At 39.4% G+C, this 14,419-nt stretch overlaps 1 protein-coding gene across 4 annotated transcripts in view; it reads right to left on the bottom strand.

The window, feature by feature from the left end:
* Nucleotides 1-876: 876 nt before the first annotated feature.
* The window catches only part of Rab11fip2 (RAB11 family interacting protein 2), a 38,862-nt gene continuing 25,319 nt past the window's right edge, over nucleotides 877-14,419 (bottom strand). Inside the window, exons 4-5 of one of the 4 annotated variants that reach the window (XM_027406859.2) lie at nucleotides 11,352-11,397; nucleotides 877-4,754 (exon numbers count right to left, since the gene is read on the bottom strand). In XM_027406859.2, the coding sequence (XP_027262660.1) occupies nucleotides 4,506-4,754; nucleotides 11,352-11,397 (295 nt within the window). In that variant the 3' untranslated portion in view covers nucleotides 877-4,505. The remainder of the gene's footprint in view (nucleotides 4,755-11,351; nucleotides 11,398-14,419) is intronic. The other 3 variants (XM_027406860.2, XM_027406861.2, XM_027406862.2) reach the window with 3 other exon arrangements.

The following is a 14,419-nucleotide window of genomic DNA, read 5'->3' as shown; positions in this document are numbered from 1 at the left end:
ATCCCCAGATTCCATATAAAAGCTGGTTACAGTAGTACAAGTGTTTGTATTCTCAATGCGCCCCTAAGGAGACACAGGAAGGACCTACACAATATTCTCCCTGCCCCTCTTTCTCTCTCTCTCTAGACACACACACACACACACACGTACATAAACACACAGACACACGTACATAAACACACAGACACACGTACATAAACACACAGACACACGTACATACACACACAGACACACATACATACACACTCAGACACACATACATATACACACACGTACACACACGCTCGCACACACACAGACACACACACACACACACACACACACACACACACACACACACACTAAGTTAAAAGGTACTTGACTTCCACATGACCATTCAGAGCCAGATTCCCTACAAGACAGGTCTGGAGGCTGTATTGATCATTTGCCCCAACACAACCTGTCTCATTATCCAGAGACAATGAAGAAGCCTATAGAAATGCGTAATAGGAACAGCTTTACAATAGAAATTCTGATAACTGGATTAAGTTTAAACACTTTAATCAACTATAACAAATCAATTATCATATATAAAAATTCTGACTCATGCATCAGATTACATAAATTATACAACTGTCACATTATACAATGTTTATATACTTTTGTACCTGCAAAAATGTATATGAGTTGCTAAGCATTTACTTAAGAAGGAAGGGTAATACTTTTCAATTATAAACAATGCTTACATCATTCCAACACTTGCTAAGAACATACATTTCTAGATCTGCAGCATTTTTTTTAAATTCATCACAGTACATACAATCTAGAAGTTCCATAAATTAAAAAAGGTCCAAATGTACCATTAGGGGACAGATTTCAATTCCATTGTAAGGGTTGATTTTTTTTTTTTGACAGAGAAAAGTAAATGAAATAAAACGTCAACTTTAGTTTAATGCTTGAAGAGCTTCTACACATCTTATTAAATATATCAGGAAGCCCTTCATATGCAGATTAATTAGTGAAGGTGCTACCTATTGCATATTAAATACTTCCAAGGACAGCATCTGGATTATTAAAGTTATAAATCTGTGAAAACGGGGGCTTTCGGTGCATGCTGACAGACCCTCTGTATACCACCACCAGCTTGCAGCACAGTCCTTCCCTCTGCTGAAAAGAGATCAAATGACTGGGCATGCTCACATCACACACACACACACACACACACAGGAGTGACATCCACTGCACCTTTAGGAAAGATGAGTACACAGAAGGCAAAGAGTTTTCGCCTGCTTTCCCAATCCAAGGTAAGCTGCTTTTATTGGGGTGGTGGGTGGGGGATAAAGCTATCCAGGAAAACAAAGCTTTAGTTTATCAGTTACAAAAGATACTTAGCAATAGCAAGTCTTCCTTTTTACATTTTGTTTAAGATTCTCCTTGTTCAGGAATAAGCACTCACATGGGGGTGGGGAGATGGTAACGGGGACATGGAAGAGCAGGTCTGTCACTAATGAGCTTATTTACTTAGGTTTCCACTCGTGAAACCCTTTTAAATACAAGGTGACATTTTCACAGCTGGAAAATTACAACTAGATCTTGATTTACTGCCAAAAGCAATACACGCACTTATGTATAATCTATGAATAATACTACATTCATGGGAGGAGGGCAAAACTAGGGTGGATGCAGAACACAGCAGCAAAAGGCAATGCTTCCAACACTTACCATTAATGGGCTACACTGCATCTTATATACAAGTCTAAGCAATGACCTTGGTGCTCGAGGAATGACACAAGTCCCAGTAGCTGGGTGACGTGGCAATACTGTCAAGCTGAGTTTAGAACTGGGAAGAGACAGGTTGTAAAATACTGTTGTTGTTTTAAGAAGTAGTTTAATTATGTAACAGAAGTGTGTTAGCTTAAATCAGGCTTGAGAGAAGTGTTGATTCTGTGATTTAAAAAAAAAAATCTTGTCAGTAGAAGTGGTTTTAAGCATGTATTTTTAGGCTAAAAGTAGAAATAAAACATCCTTTAAAAATCTATTATGCATGCACTGTTTACTGAAACATACATTTTACTTCCTCTTCTAAGTTAATACAAAAAATAAACCACTAGAATATTCCATGTGACATTTGGAAAATGAACCAATCATGTTGGCCTTCTTTCTATAGTGCCTGGTGGGTACAGTCACATGCTATATTCACTTGTTTTATATCTAAGTTTGTTATGTTTACTATGATAAAAACATTAAGCTCACGAGTGAACACAACATTTTACAGAGTGTAAATGGATACTTTTTATTTGTCTTAGACTTTTGTTTATAATCTGGGTATAATAACTGTGCCTCAGATAAACCTCACTGCCTACAAGACTGCCACTGGACAAAGCTTCATTTTAGATTCTGAAGAGGCAAATACTTGTCAGCCTAGCCAGTCACCAAGGGCAGATGAGTCCATAGATATGGATTCTTGTGGAGGTAACAACTGTGGCTTATAACTTGCTTCTCATAAAAGGGGGCGGCAGCATTTGAACCACGCTTTTCAGATGAGATTTATGGAAAACTTATTCCCAGGATAAAACAGACAGCTTGAGTTCACTCTAGAAAGGACATATTTGGCTGATGCATGTCACTGCACCTGCAGGTATCTGTCACAACACTGAAAACACAGATCTGGGTGCTTTAGAAAGTTTAAGAGTCTCAGCAATGCTATGGTGAAAATATGCTAAGAATTTTAAGAATTTGGTAACATCTAACAAATGTTAATTTTAAATGGCACCATTTAAAAGTAATATTTACCAAGATCTCACATGGGAAAATCAAATCTATAACTAGTCTTTGAAGTTTATTATAGAATCACTTCAATTACAAGTGGAAGAAAATTTGATTTTAAAAAGCCATTTTTCCTTCTCTATTTGAATTTTAGAAAAGTATCTAAGTTTGCATTTGGGAAAAACTCACTTCAAAACCCATGTTTTCTAGAAAAACCACAGAAACTTAGAAAATATAGATAACAAGCGGTTTTGTGACCAAAAATATGAAAATCAGCAAAACTATCATCTTTGCTTTCATTTAACTTTCAGTGAAAATGCAATTCACTACAGGGCTGGGGATGCACTCGAGTTGGTCTCTGTAGGCAGTCTTTTCATTTCCAATCCAGAAAGACAGTCTGCTTCAGAGCATTTAGATCTCAAAGGCTGAAATACCAGGAGAAGATCAGCAATATTCTTACCTCATAACTTTTCACTTTAAATTTTAGGATAATTTTTTTACAAATACATAAGGCAGATCCACACAGGAACTACCATTCTAGGGAGGCGGGCTCAAACAAAGACCCCATATTTTGGTGACATATCAACCCCTCAAGGGTGGACGTGGGGTGCCCCACGCTGTGACTGTGAGGCTGGTGAAGGGACGGGCTGCTCTCAGCACTCACTGCTGCAGTCAATCTCTGGATCGGGGCTCACAGGCAACCATCTGTTCTACTGCTGATGAAACTGAAGCCAAGCCCTTCATTCCTACAACTTGCTGTTGCCTTGGGTTATCCGGCAACAGCCAGCCAGCCCCTCAGACGCCAGCTCATTTTCAGATGTATCTTTGCTGTTGTCTTTGCTCATAATCCAAAGTACAACCAACTGTACTAGCCTATCTCCTGCCTACACTCCCCATAAACTCAAATAGCAGGAGAAAACCAGCTGAAGAAATCCATGCTTCAATGGGAAAAATAAAGAGCCCTAATTTTGTCATTCCTTGAAAAGAGATCATCACGTTTTGGGGCACAGGGCTTTCGGGGTGGGGGTGGGAGGTGGGGGGCTGAGTTGGATGTAGTGAATCCCTTCAAATTCAGGGTTCAGAGAATCAGAAGAGGATTGAAGCAGCTTCTCCATTGAGATGGGGTGGTCCTAGTGACAAGCAGTCATGGTGGATACTGCAAAAGCGAATTTTAGACTATGAGATTCGAATCCTAACCTTAGAGGCAACCACTTGTTTTTAAATGTCTTAAAAGCTCACGTGTATATGAGGTATATGCATGTATATATACACAGAGACACTTGAACATACATAGTCATAGATATATGAGGAACTTGCTATTTTTTAGTAGTGTTTATAACGAGCAGTGTTCCTGACGTTAAGTGCGTCTAGACTGACTTCTAATAATCCAACAACAGTATCAGCTCTGCTTCACAGAATCTATTCCTGAGGAATAACTCATGGGCTGTTAAAGATATTTCCAGGCCTATGGCAGACAGGGGTCCAGAACTAGCATCCAAGTGATGCCACAGAACTGCTCATTCATCAAGGCATGGCCTGTTTTCAAGTGTCAGAGTGTAGAGTGCTTTACTCACTCCAAAGTCACTCTAGACAATACCTGCGAATATGTACAAGACCAACGTATTTCCCAGTGATGGAGGGGAGGAGGTGAAACCTGACAGTGTGGGCTCTTCCAGTAACACACTCCCTTCCTCCCTTCCTTCTTTCTTATTCCCTCTAGCCCTCTCTTCTCAACTATAAACACAGTCCTGTTGGCTCCACTAGCTGTTGGTGAACTTGCCAGCTTTCCTGGATGGCTCATAGGGCACTCGCAGGATGCTGGGCGTCTCCTCCATCACCCTGACAAGGAGGTTGTCAATGTAGTCCTCTAGCTCTCGGATGTGGGTGTCTTTCCTCCGAAGAAGTTCTTTGTGCTTCACCAGCTCCTGTAGCACCTCTTCATAGGTCAGACTCCGGTACCCAGCCGTGGCATCAAAAGGATTGTTGTCCTGGAATGAAATACAGACCTGCTTTAGCAAGCAGGACACAGTGACAGACATTAAGAGTCAGAATTTCATCTTCTGGTTTTTCTGAGGCTGATGAAGTTTCTCTCCAGCCATAGTTAGAAACAGGGTTCCAGTTCCCAGGTGCAGCTAGTGCCAAGCAGGAAGGAAGGAAGACAGGTTAAAAGCCTCACCTGAAATTCATTCTTATACTGGGAACAACTTCTTAGTCCCAGAGACTGCCCATACTAGTGTGGCCTTAACTACAACATGAGTGTTGAGGGTGTGGCTCTGTGGCAGAGCACTTGCTTGGCATGCAGAGGTCCCTAGGTTCCATCTCCAGCATGCTAGAGGGAGTGGATAGGATATGCTCTATAATTTCAAACTATAGTTAGCCAATGTAATGAAAACAGGTTAAAAGTAGACATCTAGCCAAAGTACTGTCAAGAAGCTAGAGAAACTTCACAAATAGACACCACACATATAGACACTGTACACATAGACATTGTACATATAGACACCATACATACAGACATCACATATACAAAGTACACAGACACCACACACATATACACACTGTGCATATAGACACTGTACATATAGACACCACACATAGACACTGCACATATAAACATAGACAACATAGAAACTGTACATATAGACACTGTACACATAGACATTGTACATATAGACACCATACATATAGACATCACACATACAATGTACACAGACACCACACATATACACACTGTGTGTATAGACACCAAACACATAGACATTGTACATATAGACACCATACATATAGACATCACACATACAATGTACACAGACACCACACATATACACACTGTGCATTAGACACTGTACATATAGACACCACACATATAGACATCACATATACAATGTACATAGATACCACACATATAGACACTGTGCATATAGACACCAAACATATGGACACCACACATAGACACTGCACATATAAACATAGACAACATAGAAACTGTACATATAGACACTGTACACATAGACATTGTACATATAGACACCATACACATAGACATCACACATACAATGTACACAGACACCAAACATATAGACACTGTGCATATAGACACCAAACATATAGACACTGTACATACAGACACCACATAAAGACACTGTATATATAAACATAGACACCAAACATATAGACACTGTACATACAAATACCACACATATAGACACCACACATATGGATCCCCCAAATGCAGACACTATACATATCAACATACACACCACACATATAGACACTCTACAGGCACCACACATATAGGCACCGTACATATAGACACCAAACATACAGACACTGTAACACAGACACTGTGCTCACAGAATCACTCCACTAAATTCAGATTCACACTTCTGCCTGGGGTTTTTATTGATGACAGCTATGAGAAACAGAAATACCAGTCTGCTTCTCTAATTTATTGAAAAATGACAGAGGCACCTGGAACTAAACCAATGACCATGATCCACGGTTATAACTTCTGTCTTAGCTGACCAGCACGGTGAGATTCTCTCCCTAAGTAACAGATGCTTCCAGTTCCCATAAACAACAGTTGGATACTGTTTCTATTTTCCGCCCTGTTGTCAGGAAGCTTGGAGCTCAGCTACAGCCATATGAATACAGTCAAGACAGCTATGTGCCCTCTCATCTCACTCATTTACTTAGCTAATGATATCCTAGTGTCCAAAAGTAAAATCTAGCAAAAGCATAGATACAACCATAAGAGTGTCTTGCCTTAACTTTTTTTATTCTAACAGTGTTGTGACACCAAAATCTAAAGAAAACAACTTGTGAGGGTGAAGATGGGCCCTGTAACACTCCCTTGATAGCAATGCCCTGGAATTTAGATCTCCACCATGTAATGTCGAGATACAAACAGCAGATTCGATGCCTTGAAAACACAGTTCTGCTCATAAACTCAACAATTTGGGATGATCTGTATCACTGTTAGTCAAAACACTTCCATTTGCTTTAAGAAAATAACTAAAATACTAAGGAAACTAGTTTTCTGTTCCGAAGGCAGGACTCAAGAGTCTGTCCAGTGGAGGATGGGTGAGGCCTGGGGAATATGGAAAGACTTTTGTTCCCACAGAAATTACATGTCTCTCCCACCTTCAGTACCCTCCCTCTTTCACTGTGATGCGTCTGGGACTTTTCCATTAACGCCAAGGCCAGTTCTTCACCATATGCTCCCCCTTCTAACCCCTAGGCAGAAGCTGGAGTAACATCCAGTCACTCCATTGTGCCCCTTCTTCCTGGACATACACACATTAGGCTGAGACTCAGGACTGGGGTGGTGACAGCTTTCAACAGGCTTCACACTCTCCATGCAGAATTGGACGGTGAGACGAGCATGGACAATGAGTAAACAGGGATCAAGGTCCAGTGGCCTGCCACAGACCAGAGAGACGCAACCAGAAAACAGGTGAGACAGAGGATCTGGTGACACCCACCGCCCCATCGAGCATGGACAATGTCATCCTTGATGGTCTGCAGCATTTTCCTAAGGGAAATAAAAACTATTGAAGGCTTCTAAGCAGAAATGGCTCACTTCTCAGCTCTTCTGCTATGATCAACGATAAACAGAAATATCTTGGAAACAAAGTTCTAGGAAACTAACATGGCAACTATGGTTAGACTGGGGGAGCAGAGGCTGCTTCCAGAGCTATTAAAATACTGAAAGCATGAATTTGGATGCTATAAAAACCTTAACAGTCTCTATAATGCCATGATAAAATATGCAAAGATTTTTTTAACATTTAATAAATGTTAACTTAAAAAATTCTTACCAAGACCTCAGTCATGAAAGTCAAATCCTTTACAAGATACTGAAGTTTATTATAAACTTACTTTACTCATAATAAATGTAATATTTAAGAAAAGTGAGTATGAATTCTGAAATATATACTTTAAACAACTCATTTTCTTTATTGAAACTTTCTGAATTAAATTACTTGTGCCCCAACATTTCTAATGTTGCTCTTAAGCCCTATAAGGATAATTTGGGGCTAAGTGCTGGCTGCCACCTTCCCTCTTGGGTCAATTAAATCTATAACAATGTATTGGTCACTGGTTGTTCAGAGGTATACTATAAATTTATTAATTATATTCTCATAAAATATATATAGTATTTTGCATTTTTCTATAATAAAGACAAGATAAATTATAGTGACTTTTTTGATTTGTCAGAAATAAGCTAACCTTTGTATTTGAGCACAAGTAATAATGTATAAAAATGAGATGGGAATCAGGCTGGGTCTCATACCCCTTATCTGATGAGGCATCTCCAACCCCTTTCCGATCCAGAATTCTGTAATCTATTGACTATTTTTTTTCTGAACTGCATTTTAAAATAATAAAGTCCAACTACTATGATTTTTACTTTCCTAACAAAATATTTACTGGAAAATCTGAGAACCATGGGGGGTCATGAAATTAAACTGTAACAGGCTATGTTACTTATACGTTGCCAGCTTTATGTCATTGCTACTTAATGCATTTAACATAATGGCATCTGTTAAGGCTCTCTAATTTTAATCAAATTATATATAAATACAATGATTTTTCAAATTACAAGTGATGGCATACATATAAAAATCATTCACATAGTTATACTTAACAACACTACACCAATAATACTGGTTAATGGAGTTAATATTGTAACATTTATCTTAAAATAAGGAAGATAAATGAGATGGCAAAATTTTCCATTATGACGAAAGTGGTTTAAATGCCATGACAGGAATCATCTTAGCCTCACAAGATTACCTAGTATTTCAGAGTCCTATTCAATATGTTATAGCCAGAATGAACATTATAAGCACATATTCTTTATCTCCTTCACTCCAGCCTACTTCCTAGAAATGAATTTCTGTCCTTAGTAAAGTTCTCCTGTCTTCTTTTCAGATGGACATTTTTTACCCAAAATTCAGCATTAGGTTTCTGAACAGGAAAACATCTTAGAGACACATGTACCATAAACTACACTCTGGGAAAGAATAGAAATAACTGATATAGCTCAGCCTTGGCTCCAGATTTTACTCAGTGTTTGAGAACCACGCAAATTTTCTAGTTTTAGGCATACAATTCTTAAACTGACATATTACTACACACACAACAGACACACACACACACAAAACACACACATTTATAACTTCAAAGGAAATAATAAAGATTATTATTAACTAATATAAACAATGTTGAAATGTTTCCTGGTTATAAAAAATAGTTTGCTTAAAGAGGAATACTCTCAAGCAAATACAAACATTGTTTTTCAAAGGTATGTTTATTAACATCTAGGAAAAACTGAAAACTCCATCCAGCCGTAGAACTGGGAGAGAGCAAATGCAGCCTGCAACAGGACGGCCATGAATTCAGTATTGTGCCCCACACTTTATAAGCAGCACACATTTTTAAGACATTTTCCTATTTTGAAATTTAATATAAAATTTTCCTTGTCTCTTTTCTTTCACAACTAGTCCTTTCTCTTCTCTACTTCACATCTGCTAAAAGTCCCTTATACAGACACAAAGACAGAGGACTGGGCAAGGAAGGAACAGTCCTCTATGAAGTTTTTAATCAGAATTTTAAATTATAAGACTCAAGTGGAAGATTCTCAGGATTATTAGCTATTTTTACCTTACACACAATCTAGTCTTCCAAACTAGGAAATATATATATGTAAATTTTACAATATTTAAATCTAGACAAAAGCAAATTATCATGACTCAAAATAACTGAAGATTTAAAGAAAGGTTGTCCTGGTAACCAAATATTGGTGGGGTACTAACTGACATCCATGGGGACTGGAGGAGAGCGAGGAGATGCAGGCCTGGCGTTCTCGGATCATCTCATTATTGTATAATGAGGAGCTCTGCTCTGGGAACATCAGCTCAGCTACGTTCACATCTCTTGTCCTCCTCTCTTCATCTCCCTTTCAGTTCTTAATTAGGCCTTAAAGAGCTCACACTGCCCTTTCAACTGGCTACTGCTCCTGCCTAAACACCGAGCCTCCACAGACAGGTGTTGGCATCAGCATAGCCGACATACAAACCTAATTACACAATACTCCGTCCAGAAGGAGAAAAAATAACTTGGTGGACGGCTATTACCGGAGAACTTCATGTAAATTACTTCAAACATCTTATAATCTTCAACATAAAAATTGTTCAAATACTTCTCCTGAAAACTAGTCTGTAAGGGCACTTTCTCCTCTTAATTGTATCTTGCAGTACATTAGCAACACCTAGTAATCCTTTAACTGTCATTTAGAATAGTTAGATTCCAGAGAAAAATAATCACACATCAAGGATTCTTTTATCACCTTTAAATCCTTGAACTAAAACAATTTTCACATTTTATTTCTTTAAAGATTTCTGAGGATGTTTTAACAGCAATAAATTATAAGATTTAGAAAAGTACATCTACAAGCACACAGAAATTGTAATTAAGGTTACCTAATAAACAATAGCTACATATTAAATCGATTTTTGATGTTGCATTTTGTTTGAGATTAAATAACAGCCCAGTAGAATTCTTTTCACTATCTGATCAAAGGCTGACTTCATATAATCTGACAATGCTTCAAGACTGCCATATTATAAAAGACCTAAGTATTTATGAAACATCAAAACTTAAAAATCATTTACATAAAACAGCAAAAGCATAATCTAAAGTCCTGTGCATCCACAGTGTCTTCTTTACACACACATCTTCACTTAAAATGGTTTATAAAATAAACTTTACCCTACCTTGACTTATTTTAGGAAAACCATATACTAGAAATTTTGATGTGCAATTACTAGAAAAAATTTTAATACATCTGGATCACACACATTAAGGGCAGATGGTTTGAAACAGCGGCCATGGGTATCTTTCTGTTACTTGGTAGGAATGTAGTTTTATCCAAAGAACATCTGCCTATATTTTTATAAAGTGATTTTTCTCCAGGTCAACATCTTAGGAGACTAAGAAGTAACTGATCTCTCCTATACAATCCTGAACTTCAGATAACAATAAAACAAAGTTAAGTTATCTCAACAGTCCCTGCAAACGACACACATTCATTTAACTAACTGCCACCAATTCTGGGATAGCTCTGCTTTGGGTCTGATTTGGAAGGTAAGTATCCTGAGGTATCTGTCTTTCCTAAGCCTTGCCTGGTAAACCCCAGTCTCTTACCATGCTGCTTTCCTATTGTGTGTTAGCAAGCAGCTTTGCTTTGTATTCAATCCCTGCACAAACCACAAATGTCAGTCTACTTTCACAACTATAATGTGGACTCTGATATACAGCTTTCACGTCAAGGTCACAGGTTACAAACAAGCATGTATACATTAGATAGATGCCGACTGTAACTGCAGCAGCTTCAACTGTCTCTGAGCACATTCAGACGCCACAATCACTTGTATAATAAAGGCAAAGTCTCAATTTCACTGTCTTCTTTCTCCCTAAACCACCACACTGATCAACAATACTACTGCCACCAAGGCAGAAAACAGAGGGGCTTGGGGAATGCGTGCTATAGTGAAGCTAGGCTTGTTCTCTGTTCATCTTGCAACCCCTTGTCAACTTACCGGGATTTTCCTGAGGTCTTCACTGCTTGTTGGATTCATATGAAAACTAAGTAATAAAGCATAAAATAAAGGTTAATTATGGCACAGTCTATATGGTAAGAAACAGAAAAACAGAAAAATTTTAATCCACACTGTAACATGTCTGTCTAAAGTCCTAACTTAGGTAAGTGAAATTCAATTCAAAATGTAGAAAGCAAAACAGTCTTTACTCAACATCCTTAAAACATTTTCAGGTTTAAACCCTGAAACAAAGTCCTCCAGTTACCATAATCAAAGAACCATCAATTTCAAATACATAGTTTCTAAATATTCTTAAGCATAGTGGCTTTGCCAGAAAGATACTTCATAAAAGGAGTTCTTATAATATATTCCTCATCTCATATAGACATAGCTCAACCTTTTTGATATATTACTGTGGAAAGCTGAGTAAATTTAGCTTTAGAAAGCTTATAAAATAAAAGGGCTCAAGCACCCTTTGTCTAAAATGTCAACTATATTGGAAAAAATAACTTTCAAATCTTACCTTGTCAATGAGAATGAGTCCACAGTGGCAAACTATTTCTGTCATTAATGTGATTCCTAAGAAGCTAGCTTCCAAAATTTTGTCAGAAAGAGACCAAAACAAAACAGATCTTGTTCATTTGGAGACATCACAGCAGAATGCCACAGCTACTTTTTCCTTTGATACGAGCCCATTAGGAAAGAGGCTACAACCACCCCAGAGAAGCTCAACTTCAAAGCCATCTGATGAGAAACTATTTCATCGGTGCTCTTCCACTTTAAATTGTACCCAGTATTTAAACACTTATCCCCAGAACATCTACAAAGCGTATTAATGTCCTAGGAGTCTTTTTTATTACACATACACACATTAAAAAGAAGACTTAACTATAAGACATATTTTTCCCCATTATCTGCATGCTACATTTAAAAAATAGTCTCCACTGAAGACTTAGGGAATTCACTTTTAAAATCTTGACTGTGTGACAGAAAGTGTGAACACTGAAAGTCTTGTCTGGAACACATCCCTAATTACAGGTGTATGTCATGTTCCATACTGCAAACCCTAAAAGGCATGACGCTTGTAGGACCATAGCAAGAGAATTCCCTATGTAGCCAGGGTACACTTGTTATGAGTCAGGTGTGCACAGCCTGATTACAAGAACTGGGTGTGGACCTTTCCCAGGAAGAGAGCCCACAGAAGCACTTCAGCACTGCAGTGGGGCCGGGTGACTGGGCAGACAACCATGAGACACGTGCTGGGACCGGCACTGCACACTGACAGGCTTATGTGGCCACCACACTTCCCCATCCCTGTATGTCCCCGTCTGCACTGTGTTCTGCAAGGGTCATAGAATCACCCATGCCTCAAAACCCTCACAAATGAAAGGATGAGAACAAAGTCCCTGTGCCTACAGTTCTGTACTGTGGCAGCAACTGCTGATGGGTAGTTTCTGCTTTCTCTCGTTCTCAGTCTAAGCTAGGGGAATGAAGGGGCCTGTGAGACGCGTGTCCCCTTGCTCCATGACCTCACACATGCTTCCTGATAAGCCCATGGCACTAAACCCATATCCACTGGTGGACAGTCCCATGGGTATCATGGTTACATGCAGGGATGCCACAACACCAAAGTGCTCATGAGCGGAGAAGGGGCCAAGGGCCCTGGAGCTGAGGCTCTATCCATCAGCCTGCTGCTTTTGACCTTAAACAAGTTACTATATCTTGGCTCCTTCACCTGTAAAACCATGATGGCAAAAATGTCTCTCAAACAAGACTGCTGCTCTGGCTAAAGAACACGAATGGACTAGCGTGGAAAACAAATAGCAGAAAGAGCATGCTCCTTGTATGATTTCATCAACATCTGAGGTGCTTTATATGGACTCTTAAACTCTTTATCAAAATTAACTGCTACTTTCATGCCAGTTAAGAGGGCCATAGGTAGAAAATGTTCTACCTTCCATAACTTCATTTTTAAAAAACAAGGGATATTAGACAACTAGTGTGAGACCTTCCACTGCTGACTGGTAGAATTTGACGCCAATATCTGTCCTAACGGGGACACCAGCCCCACGCCTGTTTCCCGTTGACAGGTTGTTGTGAGTGCTGACTGTAAAGCTGAAATCCCAACACAGGCATTTTGGATTAAAAGGCCAGCCTCACTTCATTCACAGGATGAAGGGGGTAGGGTACCCTAAAATTCCCAGGGCAAGCCTGGGAGAGTCCTGTTCTCTCACAGCACTCATTGAAGAAGACCTATTTCATGGGAAAAGCAGCATTTGAGACTCCATGAAAGACAGAGAGGCTTGGCTGTCTACAAGAGGGCTCGGGACACATGGGGAAAGAGCAATGAGTGCTAGGCAGTGCCATCACCACAGGACTCTGGCGCACAAACTGCAGGGGCAGGGTGCTCCTGACGGGTTCTTAAGGCCAAACTCAAGGACCTCAGACCTTCTCCATGAAGCAGCCAGCATGTTTCCCAACAATATTAGTCTCCTCTCAATAAGATATCAACGTACCACATCTGAGGTACTGAGCTACTCTGTTCTACCCCAAGAATAAAAGCCGTGACTGCATCTGCTCAATGTCTGTCTCCAGGAGGAATTATTGACCTGAGAAATAACAAGGATTATCAGGGAACACATTTAGATCAGATTCTTATCAAAATCACAAAACAACATGAAGTGTTGAGTAATTTTTGCTCAGGAAGCTAAAATGAAACTCAGGAATCCGAGAAAGAGCTGAAGATTCACTTGTGGTGTTGGCATGGTAAGGGAGGGAGGGGGGGTATTCAGGGCAGCAGCCCAGGCCCTGCCCTCTGTACCTGCGCATGCATGCACATGGGTCTGAGCTTGCCTGTGAGCTGAGGTTCGCCACTCTGCACCATGTGCTGAGTGAGGCTCCCACACTGGTATTGTCTGAAATCCAAAGGCTGAGCCCTCCATTGTGGTCTGCTTTGTATACATACACTGACGTGTCAAACACATGACTAACTCAGTCATTCATGGCTGCCTTTTTTTTAATCTGTCCTTACATGGGGGAAAAAAGAGTTAACTGAACTGGATTGAATT

The sequence above is a fragment of the Cricetulus griseus genome, chromosome 3 (assembly GCF_003668045.3).
Source record: "Cricetulus griseus strain 17A/GY chromosome 3, alternate assembly CriGri-PICRH-1.0, whole genome shotgun sequence".
Classification (NCBI taxonomy): domain Eukaryota; kingdom Metazoa; phylum Chordata; class Mammalia; order Rodentia; family Cricetidae; genus Cricetulus; species Cricetulus griseus.
The sequence above is the reverse complement of the archived record's forward strand: the minus strand, read 5'-3'. Positions and strand labels throughout refer to the sequence as shown.